The sequence below is a fragment of the Heterocephalus glaber genome, unplaced genomic scaffold, assembly GCF_053883595.1.
Source record: "Heterocephalus glaber isolate CG9 unplaced genomic scaffold, H.glaber_assembly_v1.0 deba00000594, whole genome shotgun sequence".
Classification (NCBI taxonomy): domain Eukaryota; kingdom Metazoa; phylum Chordata; class Mammalia; order Rodentia; family Bathyergidae; genus Heterocephalus; species Heterocephalus glaber.
In genome coordinates this window covers 2212139-2237976 of record NW_028258151.1, presented here as the reverse complement: position 1 = coordinate 2237976, position 25838 = coordinate 2212139, and the positions used below count along the sequence as shown (strand labels likewise).

At 34.1% G+C, this 25838-nt stretch overlaps 1 protein-coding gene across 4 annotated transcripts in view; it reads left to right on the top strand.

Moving 5' to 3' along the window:
- Positions 1–25838, top strand: part of Col19a1 (collagen type XIX alpha 1 chain) — a 349367-nt gene that overhangs the window by 153947 nt on the left and 169582 nt on the right. For all 4 annotated transcript variants that reach the window (XM_087205147.1, XM_087205146.1, XM_087205145.1 and 1 more), the window contains 2 exons: positions 5088–5141; positions 7147–7182. In XM_087205147.1, coding sequence (XP_087061273.1) covers positions 5088–5141; positions 7147–7182 — 90 coding nt within the window. The remainder of the gene's footprint in view (positions 1–5087; positions 5142–7146; positions 7183–25838) is intronic.

Below are 25838 nucleotides of genomic sequence, written 5' to 3'. Positions count from 1 at the left end.
GGCAACAAACAGAGACTTGGAAAATGAAGCAACTTTATTTTGGAAAATAGTGAAATTAGCCTCTAACCCTAACTGTTTGACTGAGAAGTCTTACTTTGCCACTAAATCATGGCCCCATCACTGCCTGTTTTTCAAAGCTAAAAAAACTGACTTGGCAAATTGAAGTGACTCAGCATTTACAACAGTTCATTCAGGCAAGAAGCACAGGATTTAAGGAAATGAAGGTTATTACAGTGACTATTTCCATCTGAATCAAAGACTAGTCATCATGGGTATTACAGTTTCAGGAATATTGTACTAGAAGGCATGGTGATTAGGCTTGTGGGTCAGCTCTCCTAAGCCTCTTTCTAAATCACACTAAATGGGAATGATTTGATATTTGTACTAAATGAATTCAAACAGCATTCTTTTCTATAGTCTTTATTGTCGTATTCTACAAGGGGTGGTTGGAAAATATGGTGAATATGAAACCATTTTTGACTTAGTATAGTAAAAGATACATTGCCATGAATGATAGGATGAGTATGTTCAAACAGAGGGGGGATATTTTGAGTATTTTAAGAGGGATTAATGGTAATGTGTCTTTTACTATAATAAATTTAAATATCCGCCTTCATATTTTTATCACACCTCATATATAGATAACAGTGTATCTTATGATAATTTCTTCTATGCCATCTTTCCCCACAAAATGGGCTCATTCTGCTTGGAAAACTATATGAAAGGATACCCAAGTTCAGTCTTTCCTCACAGACCACTATTGGCATGGGGGACAAGAGAGTTCATTGCCTTGTGGGTCTGTCTTGTGAAAGCAGAATGTTTGGCCCTCTAGATGCTGATCAGCTAGTACTAGATGCCACTAATGGTCCCTAGTGATTGGAACAACAAAGGGCTCTGCTATCTTTCTGAGTGCATCCTGGACTCTGTATGTGAACATGTTAACTTTTGGTTAATGTCCATGTTATTAATGAACATATTTCCCTTACAGTTTAGACAATGTATTCCAAACATATATCGAAATTGTCAAAAATTAAATTAGTAGAATTTATCCTTTGAAATATAATACCTCATTTTTATATCTATTGTGACATGTAACTAAATAATTTTAATTGTGCCCTAATATGAGATATAGTCAACAAGGGTATTTTCAAAGAGATGTGAGAGAGAGCATTCTAAACTTATTATTGTGACTTTTAAAGCCAGACTACTTAGGTTCAAATGCCTGCTCTGCCACTAAGCTGGCACACTTATCATCTCGGCCTCAGTTCTTTATTTGCACAATGGGATGTTACTAGTAAGCATTTAACAGTGTCTCGCATTTAGTAAGAGCTATACAAATATTTGCTGTTATTAGAAACTAGGTTAAATAAAGCATTAATAGCTCTAATAGGTAAGAGATTTTTTTTCATTTATCTGATTTTGTAGAATTATATAATCTTGGAAAAGTGGATTTCGATCTTGAATTTAGTCTCCTTTGTATCTTTATTATGGTTTTCCAAACATCTCTTAGAATGATAACATCTGATGTTTCTAAAATAATCATGTTAATCTCCTCACACCAATGCAATCTGTACTACTGAATACAAAAATACTGAACCAGAAAACCAGAGATATCAGCTGGCAACAGCTATTGCTGTTACTGGGAACTGAGATATAGTCAGTAGGAAAAAGAATTAATTGACTAAAATTTAGCAAATAATATTATTTTGTGTTATCTGATTTTTAAAGATGAGAAACCCCAATAAAGAGAAAAAATAAAAGATAGATAATAGCACCTAGGGAGATCTTTCTCAAATGGGAAGGGGATCAAGAGATAAATGGAAGGGAGACAAAGAGGATGGAAAACAAGAATTAAAATCTGTTATAAGGCCTGGGGATTTAGCTCAGTGGTGTCACCACCTGCCTCACAAGCCCAAGGTCTTGAGTTTGATCCTTGGTACCACACACACACACACACAAGGATGTGTTATAAAATGGGATAAAATAAAGTTTATTTTAAAAGATGTGTTATGTACATGTACCAACTTTCCACAAGGAATGTGCAAACATGGACTAATAAAAAATAAATTTAAAAAGGCTAAAATAGATGCTACACTTCTGAATAGCAGGCTTGCCAATAATCCACTTGCTTTCATTTCATAGTCCACTTGCTTTATAATTCCAGTTGTAATAGTGTTTTTTTGGCTTCCATTTTGCCTTTAGTAAGAGTTCTGTCTCTATACATATCACATACAGAGTCAACTACTATGCTTTTGAGAATCTTTATAGACATCAATTCTACTGAAAACCTTTGTATTGGATACCCATCTTATTCAGTCTTAAATTCAGCCTCAGTTCTATTTGGTGCTTTATACTTTGTGGCGCGCACTGTGTCTTTTTCCCCCAGCACTCAGTAGCTGTTGATAACAGCACCAGGGAGACAGAAGAAAAACTGCACTTAAGAAAGGCTCCATTTCTCTGAGACTATTCAGATGCCATGGCCTTCACAGCATTATACTTTCTCACAGGAGGACATGAGTTACACAGTCCACTTCAGTGGCCATAAAAGTAGAAGTTTAATGATACAGCTCTTCTGAATTGCATTTCATCCTATTGGAGTTAAGGCACAGTTGGTACATATCCATCAAAATGAGTATGAGGCAGAACAGCAAGAACTATTAATTATCCCTACACTTGTACATAAAAAATAAAAGCAACATTTGTTAAGTGCCTGCCATGTAGTGAACATTTTTACAACATACGATTGTCAGAATAACCCTTCAGAACAGCTATTACTTATGCCTATTTTGTGAGACTGCTTAAATAAACTACCCCAGTTTGAGCATAAAATACCATTCCTCTCCTGCCTCTCCTAAACTCCACATTTCCGACATCTTGAACACCCCCATAGCACAGGCATCCCTGGGAATGGTTCCTTTTGCACTTGCTGGGTGGTTGTGTGTGCTCCTCAGTGTTCTTGTTTCCTGCATTTGGTTGTCTATCTCTTCACCCCTTTCCAGGTCATAGCTGACTGAACACATGAGAGTTAGCTGACTGGACTACCCATAAGTCTTTTCCTTAGAAGCTATAGTTGGGGTTGATTTATCAGGCAGAAATCTATAAAAATGTAATTTTTATTAATAAAGTAATGTATGTAATGTATATAATGGCTCTGAGTCATAGTTATAACTGGAACACCAATGAATCCAGAACTCAATGGGAGAACTCAGAATCACCCTCCTGCTAGAAGCTGCCTATATAGCACTCTCTCTCTAACCCAGCCTCACTCCAGGGTTAACCATTTACCTAAATGTTGTGTATACAGTTCTCTTCCTTTCTAAAAAAAATGTTTTCTTATGCACATGTTTGTATAAGCAGTGTATAGTTTAATCATTTGTGTTTGTACATGTTTAAGAATTTTTGTTGAATAGAGATTTCAGGGTCTTTTCCAGCAATTTTCTTTTTCATGCTCACCTTTTCTCTGTATACAGAAAAGAGCATGAAGAGAGTTGGTGGAACCAACTCCTCCGAGTAGACACTTAACCCAAGCAGGGTCATCTCCACTCAACCTTCCCATCACGTGGGCCATGGACTGACTCTCAGCAGTACAGCTGCTATCTTGCCTGGAAATCAGTCCTCACACCTTTTCCTCCTCCACTCCTACTGCCTAAAATCTGTGTTCTGAATTATGACCAAAGCTATTTTAAAGCAGTTGGATCATGATGTGTGGCCAAAAATATGGTTAGTGTTTAAATGCTTAAAAATTTACTACAGTCAAAGCACATTACCATCCTTCCCCCTCAATATACTCCTTGATTTGAACACACTTGATTTGGAAAGTGATAATAAAAGAATAGTGTACCAAATATAATTTAATTTTCACTCCTCCTTTTCCTATAAATATTCCAAAATGATTCCAGAAAAATACAGCTATGAATTTTACCCATGAAAGTATCAATACAAATACAAAGGGGTTTTTCTTTGGTCAGTTATATCTTATTGTCATCTGCTAAAATGTTTTTCTTAATGTATAAGACCACAGTTTTCACAGTGAGATTCTTCTTGATATCCAATTTTCTTTTGTTTCCCTCAATTCATCATTAGTTTCTATATTGAGTAGCTACAGGTGCTGGCATTTGGCATTATTTATTCCCCAGGAAATGCCAGGGCAGTAATAGCTGAATCCTTCAGTTTGGAACAGTCTGACACCTAGACTTAGTGTGCACTGTGTGGCATTAGAATGTTTCTTTTTTCCATAATTGTTCCTCTCCCATACAATGTGTTAAATTAAGGATGGAGGGTGATATCTTTTCCTATTTACCACACAGGAGATGTCTTTCTACCTTTATTTGTATTTGGACTGTGAATACATCTGCTATAGAACTGATCTCCTCCAGGGAAACCTATTGTGGTGTTCATGAAAGCTGTCATTTCTGAGTCAACTAAACACCCATTAAAACACCCAAGAGTGCAGAGGATTCATGAAAATATCTACCTGATATTCTATGTCTCATGTAGTTCCACTTGATAGCCTTATGAATCTAGGTTAAAAGAAAAAAGGAATTAGAAAACTAAAGCATACTTTAAGACAGGAAAGAGATTGCATTTTAGCTACAGTGTTTTGATAGAAAAAGAATGCATCTTTCATTCTTTTTCCACCCACAATTACATTTTTTGATAGACACATAAAAATGTTGTCAATTTAACTCTTGAATTTTTTGGCAAGCTTTATAAAGGCCAAATCAATGCTAAATCAGAGGTATTTACAACATCCACAAATTTAATCCAAAGTGGATACTTAAAAGCTCATATAGATCCAAATGATGTTCTCCCAGATGGTGAATTAATGTAATTTTAGCAGGAAGCAAAATTGCACAAATATGCAGTATTGAGGACTCACACTGATTTAATGTATCTGTCCCCACCACGGCGCAGATGCTGCTGATCATGTTAGCACCAGTTGTCTTCATTCCTCTGTATTGCACAAAAGGAAGAATGGGATTTGGGAACTCAGTAAATTATGATATATTTTGTCACTAATGACTTCTGAGAAATTAAAGTTTTCTGTGCACTGTTTGTAGAAATCATTGGTTATATTCTTTTTACAGGGTGTGAAAGGTGACTTGGGGCCTCATGGTCCACCTGGCCCAAAAGGAGAAAAGGTAATATATTTACTTTAAAAATGTGCCAATCTTTTCTTAAGAAAACCCCAAAAGCTCATGCAGCGACTTCTTGTCGATACCATCTAATTGCCAATAATGTTTTAAAATTAACCAAAGGCTGTTAGGGTAAAAGCATCTAAACAAGAAGACCCTTTTTGGTTCATTTAATTAGTTTGAAGAGTCTAAATGCACTGTTGCTAGTTGACATTAATTTAGTTTTAGATTTCGCTTTTCTCACCTTGCTTAACAGTATGAGGTATTCGGTCACCAAATTAGCAAAGGTGTCCTGTGCATGGAACTCAGCTACTGAGCTACCCCTGTAATGGAGAAGCAGGTGGCTTTGTGAGGGGAGGAGACTAATTCTGTATCTCAGCCTTCATCTAAACGTTCTATTTCCTGCCACTTTTCCCACACACTGTTTCATGATGGAATATCGGCAGTAGCCTTGAAAAGACAATTAAAGAATACAGTAGTAAAAGTGAGTTGCTTTGAAAATGTTCTCTTTGACAATAACTTGATAGAATATTTTGGCTATGTTTTTTATAGTCAAAATATATTTTGAGCCCCAAGACCTCAAGGACATTTTAGACATTAAGAAGTGACTAATTTATAATATAATTTATAATATCACTTAATTTCAGAAATGAGTGAGTTGAGTATACCACCATGCATAATGTAAGATATGGTGCCAAATATACTTTGGATGAATGAAGAAAGATGCATTAGGAAAAAAAATACAATGTGTGAAGGAAAGATGCTTAAAAAACATGTTGTGCGTGGAGCTAAATTCATTTTTGTCATTTTTGTTGTGCTGAAGATATTGCCCTAATCTGCTCTTTACATAATTGACAGTGTTTTTAAGATGGAAAATAATAAAATGCATGCATCACCAAAAATATTGTGAGGAATAAGGTCATTAGGTGATTCTGATGTGATGGAATTGTGTATGGATGTGTGCATTGCACTGTATTTTGTTCTTCTTTCTCAATGCAATTAGAAATTCTTGTCTGTCTTAAATATTAATCTGTACATTAAAAGTGACCTTGCAAATCTTGTAACTGATTTAAGCTACACTAGTGTTCTTGACAACTATTTAAACTATACTCATGTACCTAAGCAATTATTAGTTATTCTTAATTCAGTTGTTCCAAAAAATAAGGAAAATACTGTGCTATATGTTTACTTTTCAAGTAGCTAAATTTGATGAGAAAAAGTCCTAAAGATACTCTCAAAAAGAAAATATAATATCCCAGAGTCCATGCCACACGCTGTGGACATGCAGACTCTATATTGTTCAACTAAACAAGAACCATGGCCAGGATGCTGGGTCTTAATTACAGAGTGCTTACGCAATAGAATTTCTAAGACAGCAGAACATAGAAGTGAGAAATTAGAAAATACTGAACCGTTAGTCATTTTTTAAAGATTTTGAATAGTTTGTCAACGTAGCACCTGGAAATTTGTATTAACAAGGGTTAGCAAAGCAATTTCAGCATTTGAAAATATATCAATATAGGCAAAGCCTCTTCCAGTTGATGGCAAAGACAATGCTAATTCAGCAGAGCTTAGGAGAGGTCATGGGAACCATTTCTTGCAGCTGGGAGGCATGAAGTGGGGAGATCCACTTATTATTTCTGCTGATCCTCATTCTAACTTTGTCAGAAAAATTATCTGTGACGGTGACACTCCCCAGCTGCTCTGTTGGCAAGTAACCATATTTGAAAATATTATTTTCTAATTTTGGATTAGTAGTCAAAAGAACAGAAAATAAGATTAATTTAGCTTTTCAAAACAAGTTCTGCTACTGCAAAAAGGACAAAGGTACACAAACAATTTTTATATCATGAGAGCTGAAAAACAATAATAAATTTCTTATTGTGCATAGACTTTTATCAAGACAAACTATTTTTCTTCCAGATTTATCTGCAGATATTGCCTCTATTCACTCAGAAACTTATAAATGATGTGCTATTGATAATTTCAACTTTTCTTTCATCTACTTTAGGGAGATACAGGACCTCCAGGACCACTGGCCTTAACTGTAAGTATTCTTGAAATCAAACTTCAAAATTTAAATCTGTTATCCTACTTACTATTCATACTACATCATGTCTGAACTAGAATTTAAATCACAGAGTTTTGCAAGAATTAGAGATGACCTTAATGTACATTTTGCAAAAACTTCATATTTTAAAGATAAGGCATCCTCCCATATAAGTGAGGTGGTTGCCCTGAGGTCATACAGGTGGTTACTCTCAAAGTCTATAATCAGTATCAACCCTGTGCAATTTTCTCTGCCCTTCATATGGTTCATAATTATATCCCTTAAATGTTTGATTATACATTCTTTTTTAATAAAAATGTATAGTAAGAGTAAATGGATGCAGACCATTCTACTTAGTATAAAAACTGCAAAATAATAAAACAAACTCTAGTCATCTGTTGGATAAAACAACTACTTAAACTGATTGTTACATTCCGCACACCTGTGTTATTTGCCTGTGTGATTTTCTTCTGAGATTTACAAATGGTGAGCTGGCAGTATTTTAGTATCAGATTTATGAGAAAGATTTATAATGTTCACACAATCAGATTGTTCTCAATTAAATGACTCGTCATTTATTAATCATTTAATCATAAATATATAATGTTTTTATGTTTAGATACATTACTATTACAGATTTTCTCCATAGGCCATTAAAGATTCTCATTTAACTTAAAGATTTGATCTAAGAAATAGAAAATATTTTTTTAATAATTTGTAGCCTATGGTCTTTCAAATTTTATGTTGATACTACCTAATGATATCAATTAAATGGGCAATCAATAGTATTCAAAGGCCTATCTTTGTTCTAGAAGGGCAGTCTTCCAGAAGCACAGTATCTCAAAGGCTGTGTGATCTTGATGACATTTATATTTATCTTTGTACTTGAAAATCCCATTATGAAAACATATAAATAATGTTTTATTCAAATAATCTTTGCAATTATCACTTTGAGGACAAATATTTCCTGATAGGTTAAAAAACAAACCTGATGGACTAAGTAGGAGACTTCCTTGGTCATAAGCAAATTTAATTTGCAATGGGATTCTGTGCTTCGCTTTTTTTCAAGATGGAAACAAAAACTATTTTACAGGAAATTTTGTGTGAATATTTTCCCACTTTTTATACTTTGTGGAATTAAAAAAAATATTTGGGCAGTGATTTAGAGTTAAGCCTGCTCATTTTATTCAAGATAAATGCAGTTTTCTTCAGCTAAATTGTATGCTCAGCCACTTCGCTTTGTTATTTGATTTGAGTCATTTTCAATTCATGTTTGAAGACCAATATGCAATCTGTGTGTATCATCTCGCCTGAAAAATGATTTTGGCTCCTCAGCCAGAAATTGCACTGGAGTATATCTACTTTCCTAGCAGCTGATTTCTTTCTGCCCATCCACACCTTTCAGCTCTTTCTGCACCATTCAGCTGGGATGCACTCAGCAGGTCCAAGCTAAGTGTTATGCTTGTCCAAAGACATGACAAGGCAAAAACACTATGAAATGAAATGTTGTTTCATAAATAAAATGTTAGTATTATTTTTGTATTACCATACTATTTTATATCCTTGCTATTACTGCCTTTGTTAATGTGGATAATCAACTGGTTACCTATAAAAATAGAGAGGTACTGAAATGAATACCATGCTACCATGCACTAAATATTTAATGGACCTTATAATGCAGGTTAATATATTATTAAGTAAAGTAATTGATAGCAGTCTTCTAGGAAGCCAGAGTGATAGGCTGCACTATATTTGAGTTAAATGAGACAGTGATATATAGGAATCAGTGGACTTAGAATTCATCTATAGTGATTCTCAAAACTAGCTGCACATTAAAATCTGCTGCACAGCTTTAAAATATAGGAATGTTGGGGCTACACTAGAAATCCCAATTCACTCAATCTGCTGTGGGAGCAGTGCATTTTAAAAGCACTGCAGGTAGATCCAGAATTGCAGCTGGAGACCAGAACCATTGTTTCTGGTAACTATAACCGAGAAAACTTTCTTCCCCCTCAGAAAATGCTTTTAGACTTTTGGAGAACTCTAGCTTTCATCTGAAATCCAACTTAATGCACAGTAATAAAGAAATGTCTCTTTCCAGGAGGGAGGCAAACTAGTAAAATTACCCCAAGATTGAAGCCTGCTTGGTTAAGGAAGGGGATTCCAGCCAGGAATGTACTTAACCCAGCCATTCGAGTATTTCTGCAGCTCAGGTGCCTTAATACATCTCAGAATTTAATGAGTATGGGAACCACTCAGGGTGTTACTAAAATGCATATTTTTATTCTGTAAATCTGGGGTGAGACCTGAAAATCTACATTTTTAGCAAGTTCCTGGAGGACACAGACATTACTTTGGATCAAACTTTGAGTCACAAAGGGCTAAATGGCCTTTCCTCAGCTCACCGCCTTGTTCTATAGATCAGTACATCTCCATCCTGACTGCACATTGAAATCATCCAAAGAGCTTTGAGAAATCTAATTTCCAGCCCATAATCAGAGCCAATAAAGTCAGAATCTCATGGGATTGACCCAAGCCACAGTCACTTTAAATTTTTCTCACGCAATTCCTATGTGCAGCCAAGTTTGAGACCTGCTCTGAAAGTAGGTCTAATATTTTCTTTTTTTGTTGTTGTTTGTTGGAGTTTTTGTTTTTGGTATCAGGGATTGAACTTGAGTCCTTACGCTTGTGAGACAGGTGGCAGAACCACTGAGCTAAATGCCCAGTCTAATACTTTCTATACAGCTTCTGTTTTCAACTCTTGAAAAAACATTTTGCAAGTTCTTATTATATCAGTATTTGTATCAGAAATACTCGACCTAATTGCTACTTTCAAGAGCTTCCTGGAGAGGCCAGGCTATTAAAACCTAATGTTTGGTTCTTTATTACTTCATTATAGAGGATGACCTTCCTCTTCCACATTTATAGCCCATTATCATCCAAAAAAGATCTTTTCTTAAGCACATAGGCATTGGCAACTCTAATACATAGGATTCCAGAAGCTTTCCAAGTATACACAGCTGGGCTGCCCTGAGTAATGAAGGTGATAATGTTGAGCACTTTTCTCGTCTCTCAGTGATACATTCCCCACTTACTTTGCTATTACTTAGTATGAAATTTTGAAGAAACAAATCATTATTGAATACAATGTAATCTTGGTTACTGAAGCAAGCGCAACTCCTTTTTGTTGCAGAATTTTGTGGAAGATTGTGTTTATTGCAGTTTGGTATCCCTGTGAATTACTATGCTTTGGCTATTTAAATTTAAGAAGTTGAAAGAAGGAGGTCATTAAAAATCTATTTTCATTAAATGTTACTTTTGTTATTTGTACTTTCTCTTATAACTGTTTATATATAATTGGGTCTCAGAGAGATGGATAAAGAAATGAGAGAGGCGAGATAAAAGGCATAAGAAGGAGAAAGTTGAGGAAATGACAGGAAACTCAGACAAGAGTCCTAGAAGCAATTTAATCAGATAACTTTAATCACAACAGCTCTTAGCCTTTGATTCACTGCTCTTTTCCCACAACCTTGGAGCATTCTTACAGCCATTGACCTCTTAGTGAGAAAACCATCCAAAATGGTACCACAGTTGGCAAGTGTAGTGTGAACTAAATTCTTTTCATTAGGTAAGAAAATTTGCTCCCATGCAAAATTCCACAATCAATTGAATCTTATTATAATTTTACAATTCATTCCCACAAGTCATACACAGAGAACCTAAGTTGACTGCTAGATGGAGGGGAAAAAAGCTAAGAAAAGAAAAGAAGGGAGGAAGCGGGGGACCAAGAGAGGGAGGGGAAAGGAGAATATGGAAGTGAAAATTTGGGACCTGTAAAAATGTCATACATATTAGAGTAATAGTTATGGTATTGTCACTTACATATTTAACCATTAAATATTTTGTCTACTTGGCTCAAAAAAATTCATTGATGCTTTTTGATATGACATTTATAAACTTGCAAATCTTCCCAGTTACCTCCTTTATTTTAGAGCTTTCCTGGTTGATTCTAATAACAAAAAATTAAGAAATAAGTTTAAGAACCATTTTGTGAATATGTTAATTGGAACACCTGGAAAATAATTTATAAAGTAGTGTCCAAGAATCTTCCCCAAATACATTTTTCTCTTATCATATGTTCTAGTGTGATACGGCAAGAAAAAGAATCAAACTTTCTTGCTCAGAAGAATTATATACATATGCTTGCCACCATAAACCCTCTTGCATGTTATCCTTGCTAGTCATATTTTCAGCAAACACAGCTGGTTGAAAATAAAAAATTTAATCAAACCACTTTGATTTCAACCTCTTTTTGGAGGATGCCAAATTCACTAATTAGTTTGGTACTAAATTGATTATTGTATAAACATAATAAACTTATAGAAGCTTATAATATCATTTTAAAGTTCTAAAGAATGTAAAATTTATCTACCTGATTTAAGTTAATCATTCTTTCCCTACCCTTTTTACATATAAAACTGATAATTATTTTCAAATAGCACAAATTGTTCAATTCTAACCTAAACTACTAATAAGAATAATGATAAATTCTAAACATTTGTGTGTATGTGCGCTGGGGATCAAGCCCAGCACTAAGCCTAGTACTCTACTAAGCTGGTACACTGCTACAGTTACATCCCCAGGTCAGTGGTAAACATCTTTTGAGTGCTTACTACGTGTTATCTAAACCATTCCTTAAGCAACCCTGTGAGGAATAAGATGATTATTACAACATTACATATGAGGGAATTTAGGACTAGAAAATCTATAACCTACTCAAGGTTACAGAGATGGTAAGTGACATACCTAATATTCAAAGACCCGGTTCACTGGTGCTCAAAATAGTATGTTTACTGCAAAGAATCAAATTCAAATTCAATGCTACTTGGAGATTATTTAACTTAGAATATATAACAAGCACTGTGTGTTGCTAACATTTGCTTATTTTAGATAATAAATTATTTGATGCCTTTATTTTTGTCTTTTTACCCTAAAAAATGATGATAATACCTCATATGCAACTAGAATAATTTGTTATACCTTGCGTCTTTTCATTAACATAAGTGATATCTTTTTGTAAATAAATCTTTGCATGTTTTCCTTACCATACTCTTTGAGCTTTATCTCCCTTGATATTATAGATGAAGTTCATTCCTTTTAACTGATCTATAATATTCCAACATAAAACCATACTGTTAGGCATTTTTTATATTGGTGAACGTTTGGAATTCTTCCTGTTTTTTCTTTTACTACCAGTGTGCAATGTCTGTCGTGCACATGCATGGACTTTTTTTCTAGATTATAAGCCTAAAAGTGAAGTCATTGAGTAAGAAAGTATGCCCTTTTTCAACCTAACAAGATACTGCTGGTTGCTCTAAGTAGCTATAATAACTATCAGTATACCTACCAGTTTATGAGAATTCTACATCATCCATATCTCAACAATATTTAACATTATTGTATATTTTGGTCTTTAATAGCCCTAGAGTCAAGTAAACATAAGATACATATGGGGCCTCAGAACATGATGAAGCAAACTTACAAATCAGCAGAGGAAAGAAGAGACCACTCCAGAAATTATAATGGGACTGTTTTCTTCACCAAAAGGCAGAAAAAGATATTCCTTTCTCATCGTATTTATTTTTGTATACTGACCTTTATTCATGGCTTTTCTAATATATCAAATTATAATAGTTTCCTATATGATCTTTTATTTTTTACTCATAGATAACCATACTGTCCTAAAATTGGGACAGTTTATTTTTTCTTTTACAAAAATATCCTTATCTTGGTCTTTTCCTTGACATTGAATTGGAGACTCTGAAGTTTCACATTAAATATGGTATTTCTCTTTATTTGTTTATTTAGGGGTTGTTTTAAAGAGTCCTAGAGAAGACTAGTGTTATTGGTCTTTTTTCATGTGAGTTTTCTAAAATTTTACATTAAGCATGGATTTGCTTGATTTTTTAATTTGGCCAAATAAGTTTTCTTTCTGCTTTTAGTTTTCCAAGGGTTTTACCTGGATCAGATATTGAATTTTATAGTCTTTTTCTGAATTGTATTAGTCAGCTTCCCAATCACTGGGAAAAAAAAATACCTGACACCTACAACTTTAAGGACAAGAAATTTATTTTGGCTCACAGTTCAGTGTGTTCAGTCCATGGTAAACAGTTCCAAACTAGAAACAGCATGGTGGAAGGGAAACTGCTCATGCTATACAGGCCAGGAAGCAGAGAGAAAAGGAAAGATGAGCCATGGACAAGAATATGCCCTTCAAGATAACACCACCAGTGGCTTACCTACCACCAGCCCCTACTTTCTAACTGCATATTCAGCTGCTTAATTCCACTGATGAGTATAGCACCCCATGATCCAATTACATTTCAAACACATGAGAATTTAGGGGAACATTTTAAATCTAAACCACAACATGCATTTACTGAAACAGTTGTATATTCTTTCTTCTTCACTAGGTTAATGTGCTTGATTGCTTTATATATTTTCTGAGTGTGAAACATCCTTGCTGTCTTAGGCTAAGCAGTAGTTGGTCATGATAAACATTTTTACCTCACTCAATTGACAATTTTTGTTTGACAGTTTCTCTTTATCCTCTCAGTACTTAAAAGTTTTTTCTTCTCCTTTGACCCCCATCATAGCTGATGAAGTTAACTGTCATTCCACTAATTGTCCCCTGTAGGTAATACATCATTTTTCTTGTGGTGCTTTCAGTATTTTTCCTTTATCATTTATTTAGCCACTTGACAATGATGTATTTAGATGTCTTTATCTTTAAATTTGTCCCTAGGAGTTTCTTGAATTTTTAAATTTATGTCTTTCAAATAATTTGTGGAATTTTGGATCTTTATTCATCAACTATATTTTCTACATGGTTATGTACTCTTTTCCTGGGATGCCAATTAAATATATTTTAGATTTTTTAATAATGTTCTACTTCCCCATAAACCTATGTTTATCTTTAATAGTGGTCCATTTAATTCCCCCTTCTTGGGAATGGATCATTGCTAATGAACTCTTCAAGCATATTTTAGTCAATTTTAATTCTACTTTTAAACTGACCATGTGAATTTTTCATTATAGATCATGTCTTCAAGTTAGTGAACTTCCTTTTAAAAAATTGAATCTACTTCTTCATTGACATTTTCTATCTTTTCATTTATTATGAGCACATTTCATTCCTATTCTTGGGACAGTTTTAATAGATGCTTTAAAATATTTTTTCTGGTAACTTTATGGTTAATGTCAAGCTGGTCTCTCTTGTTTATTTTCTTTATAAATTGTCATGTTTTCTGCTTACTTGTTTGTCAAGTAATTTTCATCTGAATTTTGGATATTTTGTGAATGATAATTTATTAGAACTCTGAAATCTGTTATATTTTTCCAGAGAGTGTTAGTACAGTTTTAACAAGACAGTTAAATTGCTGGACCCATTGCAAACTCTGTTTATCTTGTAGTTATAATAGATGAAATCCCATTTTTTTGTTTAAACCTGAACTAGATAACTTGAGGTTTGGACTATATATGTATAACTGGGGACTAGTCAGATATTTGAAAAGAATTTATGTACAGAATTTGAGGCATATTTTATTTCCAGGATTTTATAAAATACCCTACTTTGCCTCCCATGAGTTACATTTGCCCTGAACTCTGTTTTCAGAATTTTCAATCCAGCAAAGCAACAAGCTTTCCATTTAGTAACTCTCGGCCCAGACTGGACCCTGTGCTCAGACTAAACACCTTAAAAGCGAGAAACCAATCCCATGCTGTTTAATTTTTCCAAATGCTGACTCATCTCCAGTATCAGCCTGTGTTTGTATAATTTCCAGTGTTTTCAGGTAGTTGTTTTTATATTTAGTCCAGAGTTTATAGTGACCTTTGGGTATATTGATCCAATACGAACTACTAGGCCATCTTGGCAGCCTGTGGTATATTTTTTATACAGGGCTGAATTACTAATTTAGTCAGATATTTTACATTTATAAACATAAGTGAGTTAGCCTTATAAATTTCTTTACTTATTCTATTGACCTTATCTTCAATAAATATCGAACATCTGACCAATTTTCACATTTCTACTACTTATTAATATTAGGTTCTACTTATTATCATACATCCCTTGGTTATTTCAACAACCAATTAATGGTCTTCTTACTTCTCCCCTTGCTCTCATGAGTCTTTTCTAAACGCAGAAATCAGAATGCTCCTTGTCACACCTCTAAAATTCTGCAAAGTTTCCCCGTTTGATTTTTTAAAAGCCAAATTCTATACAATGGTGGACAAAATCTTACAACATTCAACTCTTACTGCATTTCTAACTTTATCTACTATTTTTCTCTTTCTGACCTGACTTCACAGCAGGAGAATTCTTGTAGTTACACAAGTATGGCAGGCACTTTCCCACCTCCAGGACTTTACATTTGCCGTTTCTTTGGGCTGATATGTGCGTGGCTAACTTCATGTTTCTGCTTAGATACCACTTTCACAATGATGACTACAATGGCTACTCTACTTGACATTACACAAATACATATTTGGAATTTCTAATTTTCATTCCATGTTCCATATTTTTTTCTCCACAGCTCTTATCACTTTCTAGCATGTTTAAACTGCCTGTTCATTATGTTTGTTTATTGCAACTTCTCCTCTCCATTTGAATATTAACCCCATAAAGGTTAAAGTCTTTGTGAGTTTTGTTCATTATTGAATTCTATGGATATAGAATAGTGATTGACACATCGCGTTTCCTCAAGAAGTAATCAGTGTTTAATGTGTATTGTCTTTTTAATAATTTTTGTTATATTAGCCTCATCAACTCATTTTATTACCTTTTTCCATTTCTTTACTCTTAAATAGTTTATATGAGAATTACCTCTTACTAGTAATTGAGAGAAAACCATTTGGACTGCCTTTTTTAGCACAAGATTTTTGTGACAGTGATTCCATTTTTAATATTTCAAGGTAATTTGAAAACTTGAATTTTATTAAAGTTTTCTATTTTTCCTTAAATCAATTTCTTAGGAAATTGCCTAATATTCAATTTTTTAAAGCAGAGTGGTAAGAGAATTAATCTATTATTCTGACTCTGCACATTGGCTCTGCTTACATTTTCAGGTTTGTAGTCAAGAGTGAGGAAATGTTAAGTTCTAATTTGTGTAATTTGTCTAATGGCTATGATATAAAGTATAAATTGAAATAAAAGTTTTTGATCTAAAGCTTGTAGTAAATTTTATCTGTAGTTTGTACTACATTTTGACAAATCTTGCCATACTCATCTACCCATTATTTTGCTGTTTGTTGAACTGCTCAGTGGTAAAATTTAGCATATAAGTCTATAAAAATGTAAAGCAAATTGCTATAAATTATGGGCCTTTATTTTCAGTAACACAAAGCCAAACAGTCAGGTAGTACTATGATTCTATCTGAAATTCTCTAAGCAACTGGCTATTGACAACAAAGAGTAATCCCTTATAAATGTATTTTTATTTTGCATACATATAAACTTTTTAAAATTTCAAGTTTAAAATATGTCACTAACTTGTGCTTTCCAAAAGTTCTTTGGATGCCACCATAATTGGAATGGTTGTATTCTTCATATAATTATCTTGTACTGAATCACAACAGTTATCACTGTTGTTTTTTTTTTTTTTGAAAAGTGGTAGCAAATCTATGGCATTCATGCCGCAGTGAGCTGTTTGTATCGCTGAAAACTCTAAAAGGTTTGCCATCCCTGGATTAGAATAATCACTTCTGAATAGCCTGTGAAGGAATAAAGATTCCTTTTCTAAATCACTTCAAATAATATGTTAATAGAACTATATTCAGAATCAGTATTTTTTTCCAAAGTTGTTATATTCTGATGGTGGGAAAATGGAATAGAGTGCTTTTTTAAATATTAAATATGTGACTGTGGCTTCAGAAGCAAGACAGGGCCTGTGACTGAAAGAGGACAGTTGGCTAATACCTCTGCCTCCTCTCTTTCCTCTTCTGGCCTTTGCGTGTCATGTCAGTAGAAAGACAGGTGAAAAAATGGAGAGCAGTGCTACTTCATGTAATAGATCCACTAATTTTAGTTCTCAGGAAAATGGTTGTGCTGCTCTGCCCCTTCTTCTCTTTGGAGAGTTATTAAATACTTATCCAGATGGCACCAAATGCTTACACAGAAGCCAAAGGTTAAGTCCGTCAACAGCAGAAGTGCCTTAGACATGCTTACTAAATGATACTTAAATGCCAACTCCTTGGGGCCCAAATAAATTCAGCTTAAGTGAAAATTAGGCCTAGAGAGGGAGCAGAGCTTTCACTCTAACACAACTACCTTCATTGTCATAGCAACTGAGGGAAAATCTCAGCTAGTCATTTATAAATCAAATGACTCTCAATTAACAGATGGGCCTCATGCACAGAGATCACACATTATTCACCTGGGGGAAGTCTTGCCATCATCCCTTTCTATTGTATGCACAAGACACAAAGGCAGTTGTGCACCTAGAAGTATGGTCCCTTGCTTCGCTCTCTTACCCACTCATCCATGTACTTGTGTGCTTTCTATGTGCCAGGTACTGTTCTAAGGACAGGGACGTAGAGACAGTGCTCATTGTTGTTGCCTTCCGGGGACCTGTTTGGTTTAAACAATCAGTTTGTAAAATTGGTCATTTTTAAACTGATCATTTGTAATTAGTACATAAATAGTCTGTACATATTTGTACCACTGAGTTATGCTGATACTACACACAGACATGTAGCTATTTGAATGAAAATCCTTTTACTAGAATTTTATGTTGTAATTTTTTATTTTAAATACATTTGAGTTGCAAACTCACTAAAATTCTTAAGGAACTCTTAGCTATCTTTTTTCTGGCAAATAAGATAGCAAGGTTCTTGTTCTATGCCCAAGGAGCATAACTCCTCTTTATGCTCTGACTAAAGTATATGTTTTATAGCATATAGGTATAAAAGATATTTACTTGTGTATGAACCATACTAACAAGCAATTCATTCTAGCACTTCTAAATTTCTCACCTCGAAGTCTGAGTTACTTACATTTTCTATGAGTTGCCTAAATTCAGTCAATATTACCACTCCTTAAAAAGTTGTATAATCCATGTTTAATTCATCCTTAAATTTTTAGAGTTATGGATCCATTTCAATATTGAGATTTTCAGGTACTTGTAGGTCAGTAGGACAAAAAAGTAGTTGAAATACTTTAAAAAATCAATCTTGTTTTTATTTGTGGGCAAAAGACATATAAGTGAATGAGTTGATTAAAATAGAAGCTGTTTCTATAATATGAAGCTATTTTTATCTACTCTGTGCTGAAATATGGCAAGTTGATGCTTAGAGCCTTAGAAAGATTTATGTTTTAGCCTCAGAGAAGATTTATGTTTTGGAAAATCTTATAGTCAGTTCATTTGATATGAAGGTGATTTATATATCTTCCATTATATGAATGAGTTGAAAATAGCTTCTTCTGCCCTTCTGTTTATCATTTTGCTTCTGTTTCAAAAGACATTTCAAATTGTTTTCAGCAAATATCTAAATTATGCATTTTAAACCTCAATAGTAAACTTTCCTAAAAGTAAAATGTATTAGCAATTTGGGACTTTTATGAGAGTGTTGTTTTATCTCATGTTGAAATATTCAGCAATCTAGAACAATGAAAATTTATTTCAAATCCCATTAGAAAATTATAAAGTAGGTAATTTTTTTTTAATTATATGCACCAAAGCATGTATTTTTAAGTCCTAAGTCTGATTTGAAATTAGTTTAAATCAATACCATTCTCTTTAAGCATTTAAAAAAAATCTTTGTAGAAGATCCTTACATGAATGTATGAAGTAGAACTCAAAAATGATTTCTCTCTAAAAATGATTAGGATTCTATTCATGCCTATTAAATACTCCACTCATTTTAACAAACCAAACCTGTGCAATATAGCGTAGGAGTTAAAGTGACCCAGAAGCCAGGCTGAATGTGCTAAACTTGACCATGTCTCAGTTTCATTGTCTATGACTTAAGATAATATTTTCAATTCCATAGTTTTGTAGTGATGATTCAGTGATTTAGAAACATAAAGATTTCAAAACAATGTCTAGTTCCCAGGAGACACAAACCCTTATCTGTGGTTGTTATTGTGGAGATGCTATTATAAATGACAAAAATATCTTCAGGGGTGCTTATAAAGGCCTTTCTGAAGGAATTGATGAGAAATGTTTAAAGATAACTTTTACAAAATTACAGTGTCTCTATGGGTAGATTTTTTTCACTTTAAGAAAACTACTAAATGTAAGATGAATTCTAGAATTGTAGTTATCTGTATTCTACATCGGTGTAACTTCCTGGAGACAGGAACATTGTTCATTTTATTTCCCCCTGCATCCCCAGACTAGAAGGAGCTGATATACAATAAATATGTCTTCTTCAGGGGTAGTGGAAACAAATATTTTTCGCTGACAAACAGATTTGTTAAAGTAAGAGATCATCAAAACTTTCAGTGAAAAATCTACAAAAAAAATTGAAATCACTGACTTGAACATCATAATAGGAACCAGATCCCCCTTTTTGTTACCAACGCTAGTTAATTTAGGATTGGTAGTCACCTTCCATATTTACAATTTTCAGCAGTGACAATCCCGATGTCACTTACTATCCCTGGTTGTGTTTGATCAATTTAAAAGTCATGTTGTTTGTGGGCCACTGGAATTACCTCCTTGATTAAAAAATCCCATCCCCTGTTCAATATTCTGCAGATAAAACAAAAGCTTAATATTGTTTAAATCATTAATAAAGTCATCTTTTGAGATTAAAGAAACACCAGATGTAAGTATAGATTCTATCATGAAAAGTGCAACTATTTTTTATTTACTTGTTTTTGCCTTAAGCATCTCACTTAACTAACATTTATAGGTCAAACAATGTTTTAAAGGTCATTTTCAAGTCAAAAACTCCATTATTGTTTACTTTTGCTCAGGAATTTCAATTTCTTTAGCTATATACCACCTAATATCTATCCCTTTAATATTTTTTCTTTAAAACATCTGTATTTCATCACATTATTTAAAAGAATAGAGAATAAATATAAGGAATGGTTTAAATAAGTCGGGTAGATTGCCAGTAAAGTGACAAGATTGCCAGAATCTGTGAAAGCTATGAGACTTCACCCTACTGAAAAGATAGTAGTGCAGCCTGCCACAGCTTCATGCATTCTGGCAGAAGGTCCCAGACTTCTGAGTCAGAGAGAGAGGTGTTAATACTCAGAACATGTGCTCCGCATTTGCAGTGGTTGCTCTTGTCCCAAGTTCCAGGAGGGGCTGTGAAGCTTTTGTAGGGACAGTGAATTTGTGTCATTTGTTTTTTGTGTAGAGAGACAATACCTTTAATAGCATAAGCAGTAAGCAAATCTACCCATTACTTTGCTATATAATTATCCTTAAAAGAAATTTCAGGGCTGGGAACATACCATAGTGGTCAAACTCTTGGCAAACACCTGTTAAGGTCTAGATTCGATCACCAGCATGGCCAAAAGAGAAATAAAATGGATACCTAAGAACAAAAAGGCAGTTACTACCTCCTTCACAAAACATGCAGAAACAGGAAAGCAGGAGGCAGCACCAGGTGGAAAGACCTGTTGTCTCCCAATTGGCAAGTTCTCCTGTGAGAATACCTCTCCATCAGTGACTTTGATTAATCTTATCAGCAGAGGCTGGAACCAAAACTATTCAGTTTGTTTCATATACAGTAATGCCTCAGTTCACTAATCCTTCTGTTCTTGAACAATTTTGTTTGCAAACAGAAGCATTTGGCAAAATTTTGCTTGCCTTCATAAATTCCACATTGGGTGATAAACATAACCACGTCCCTCTTCCCCAGAATCATGGAACCAATTAAGTTTGTGAACCAAGGTACCATTAATTGAGACTACCATTAACAAGACTGATCAGATAGATAAGGACAACCTGTGTTACAAGTCCCTGTCTCACGGGAATCAAGGCTCAACCAGCTGAACAAATCCCATAAATTATTTTCACTTATCATGGAAAACCAGATGTTTTCTCCTTACATTTCTATATTGACCTTTCTCCTTGACTGAGGAACATCAGCAAGAATGAGGGCATATTTTGTAAAGCTTAGAGATTCACTCTGTTCCCATCTTTGACCCAAGGGCACCTATGCATGCTGTGCAAGTAGTATGTTAAACCAACTCATTATCTCTCTTATCTAGGACCATGTTAAGCCATTAAGAGCATCCAAGAGGCTGAGCCAGTATTGACTTTTTATCTTACAGGTCTCTTTTTGGGTAGGCCTCCACCTGAGGGGTAAAAAAGTAGAACATAGAGGAGTTAGACTCCTCATTCACAGACAAATAGAAATGCAAAAGACAGAAAATTGTAGCCAATAACCAGCTCTCTCGTACATTCTGTTTTGTTTTGTTTTGTTTTTTAACGAAAACTAGCAAATAATTGCTCTTTTATTTGTTACACCATTGTTCTTCTGACTCATTTGCCTTCTTGTCAACTCTGAAACTTGAGTACTTTTTCTCGGGTGTTTTGTTGTTCTTAATTTACTTTAGGTCATAGTGTTAGTCATTTCATGTCTTACAGAATGTCATCCATTTTCACAACCATGTCTTAGTTCCCTAAAATAGTATATTCTGGAAAGTTTAATATCTTCAGATATCAAAAATTGTCAAAGGTCATCCTATGTCTTTAATCTGATAATATTGACCTGAATTCCCATTCAAAAGTTAAAATGAATAATATTCAAGTATATCTTCTGCTCCAAAGAGTTCCTTGGAAGTAGAAGTAGAATAGAAATTTAGTGTCAGATATGTTTGTGTTCGGAGTTCAGTTTCCTTATTTATTTGTAGTGTTATCTTTAGGGAATTTATTTTCTCATCTGTAAAAAGAAACTTAGAATTGCTAAAATTGAATAAGATCATATATGTAAAGTGACTAGTAGAATTGCTGACTCACGACCAAGTATTCAATAATTGTCAATTCTCTATCTTCTTAATTTTCTATTGTGAATAAGTGGAAGTCATAAAAGGATGTATTGAAATGATGAGGAAATCTTGCAGGAGGGCTCCTGCTTTTTAGTTCTGGGCAAGTATGAGAGTCTTTATATGTTTTTTGTATATTCCTTTCTTCACTATTGTTTGCCGGTTATGGCTCTTTGATGTACTTGAGAATACTTCAACTCTCAATTTGTCTTAATTTATTCACTAGATATTTCTTTCACTAGTTACTTCTTTCTGGAAGCTTAAAAATACTGTTCTGATTGCTTCATTTCATTGAAATATTAAGAAAACACTAATCATGATTTTCACACCAATCTTCTAGTGTTTGATTGGTAGATTTAAAAATAAGTAGTTTGTTCCTGGCTTTCATAGCTTCATAATCTGATCACTTGGCCAGCCCATGTTACCAAGCTAATTAACTGAAAAATGACGCTGGAACCTCCTGGAGGTCAACGTGACATGTCATGACCAACCTCATTAATGCTATTGCCCTGAGTGGGAATTATGCTGACCACCCTTAATTTATTCAGTCTGAAAAATAGATGCAATTATGTAGCTTGATAATTTAACTTTCTTTCTAAAAGGTTGTGCTCAAAAAGTATTTATATACAGACTGATTTGTCCACTCAACTGCAGTATAATTTCCACAGAAATGTGTACAAGGCTCAGTAACATTTTTAAGGATGAATCTATTTTTGTTGACATAATAGCTGCTAGCACACATTTTAAAGCTTAACACTCAAAAAAGACAATAAATAATGCAGCTGCTTTTTCTCATTAGTCAGTACACAAATTATCAAAAAATCACTACATAGTTCATTTTTTTTTACATGGTTCATTTTTAACTGATAAAGACTTATCACTTATTTTGTGAATTAAGAGTTAACCACTCAATATTTAGAATGCCACCCTGGCATTTTTCTTAAATGTATATAACATTAACAAGGGTTATTTAATCTGTAAAGTCTGCCTTTTTGGTTTTGTCACCAATAAGTACAAATTGAGTCTAATCACAAGTTGGTGTTTACAAATATATTATACATGGTAATAATAGACAATCTGTGTTATCCAAATTAGTAGCAAATTATTGCAGTGTAAGAATAGCTTCTGTTAACAGTAATGGCAGTTTACTTCTGTCTGCTTTAGGATAAGTTACCAGATAGGAAATTAAGGCCATTTCTTACTATTTCAGTGGTAAATTTGAATCTGCATGCAATACATAATCAGCTTATTTGCCTTATCTAATGTAGTTTTTTCATAAAATTTTAATACTTTTCAAATCATTATATTTGCAAGGTTAAAAATCAAACAGTATGAAGAGCTCATAATAAAAAATATCATTTCAATAAATGGATGGGGACAGCTATATAGCATTTACAACAACAGAGTTGGATCCCTCATGCCTATTATACCAATAAAAATATTGGATGGATCAAAATTTTAAAACTAAACCAGCATATCTTATAGAAAATATTGGAATTTTAAAATAATAGGTAAATAACTTTTTAAATATAAAAAACAGAGGCATAAGCAAAAAAAGTTAGTCTATTTGACCATATGAGCAAATCCTTATATGTTAAAAAAAAGTCATCAAATTAATGACCAAACAGGAAAAAATACAACTTATAATAAAGGATTAGAGGCCAATCTCTCTGAGCACAATTTGATAATGCCAATTTTTAAATTTGCTTTTAATTGGAAAATATAGCTATAGCTAGTGTCATGTTTTTATGACTACAGATATCATTATTTGCAGAGCCAAGCAGGATGCTTATTCTTTCTTTGCTAGTTTGAGTTTTTTGTTTGTCTATGTTCTGATGTTTCTAATTGTCCTTCTGTTTTCCCTGTGATTGCCTTTCACTTTTCAAATTTTCTCATTGCTTCTTGTTTCCTGGGAATAGCATTCAGACTTTTATCACATCTGTGGATAGTAGCTTTCTAGGCCAACTGCAAAGTTTCCATTCTGTCACTCCTTCCTCCTTCTAGTTGATTCCACTGCTTTTTTTTTTCTTATTATTTCCTTTCTTGGTTTTATTTCATTTATATGAACATGTCTTCAAGATGAAAAAAGTGAAAGTAAATTTTCTGAGGTTTCATCTGTGTTTCAAATTGATTTTATTCTACTCTCACACTTGTTTGATGGTTTATCTTGGTGTAAAGCTGCAGATGGAAATGTATTTTCTTCAGAAATGTAAATGCTGAAGAATCGACTGCCTTTTGGATTCTTGCCCCTCTTACTTTCCTAAAAGGGAAAACAGGAATAATCTGCCTCACTTCCCATTCTTCTGGAACTTCTCATACAAGGAAGCAGAAGAAAGGGACATTCTCTGCATTTCCTTTCTGAGGGAGGGAGGCCTCCTCTTAGGTCACCGCCTTCCTCTGTGTCTCCTAATTCAGTTAGACGTTATGACGGGTGAGACCATCTCCTGATACGTAATGATACAGGACTAGATATTTAGAAACACTCTTCCCAATAGAACTAATTTCCAGAGGGCTGCCTTGTGTGGACTCAACAATCCTTTCTCTGATCTCAAAAGCCAAACACTGACTCTTCCATGTCTTTATGCTTCTAAGGTTATAATCTTAATCCTTCCAAGGAAAATGGTTGCCTCTGGCAGAAAGAAGAAAGGCTAAAGAAGTTTTAAAAGGAGAAAAGCTAGGCATGGTGACACACTCTTGTAATCCCAGCACTGAGGAGGCTGAGGCAGGAGAATCGAAAGTTTGAGTGCCACCTGGGTGACTTGGCAGGACCCCATGTCAAAATGAAAAATAAGAAAGCCCTGGACGAACTCGGTTTTCATATCCTGGCTTTCATCCCCTGGATTCAATCCCCTGTATCACAAACAAAACAAAACAAATAAAACCAAAGAAAGAAAAATACTTGTGTTTTAACTTAATTTTCCTTAAAAGTTCCTTGTTCCAGTGTAGTGATTTTTCTCCTCTTAAATGTTTGCTTTTCACCACCTTTGTCACTTGCAGTTGCTTAGCCTGATAATGAATAAACCATCTTCAAGTTATCTGCATTCAATACCTGTGTCTTTTACATGGTGAGAGTATATCAATGCTGATATAATTTTTAATCCTAAAATTACCAGGTTGCTTCCTGCAGTCCGGTAATTTGTGTTACCTAGCCCAAATGTGAGTTACTAATTGTATTACATTTGGAATTACGTCTCTACTATGTGGCCCACTCTTGGTGAGAGACATTTATAAGCAGCATGTGTATAGATTATTCCTTCTGTCTGCAATAGAACCGTGTCTCCCTGTGGCCAGTAAGCCGTGGAAAAGCTAGTCCAGAACTCCAGACAGTTATTGTGATCTGACTGATCATTAAAATGGAATCTATCATATTCTCCTTGCATAAGTCATTAAAACGGGATACAAATGGATTTGACAGGTAGGTCATGGCCCATCAGTTTTCACCTATCAATAGAGCATTGAGGTAACTGAAATCAAACCATTTCATTGTTTATAATAAAACCAAACTACACAAAGCATGTCATAGTCAAGAATAATTATCGAGGTGAAAATACCAAAATATGAAAGTGTTCATAATAAATAAATGAAAGTGAATGGAGAGTAATTACCAAGCATGAAACATTATTTGAAATGATATAAGCATTTT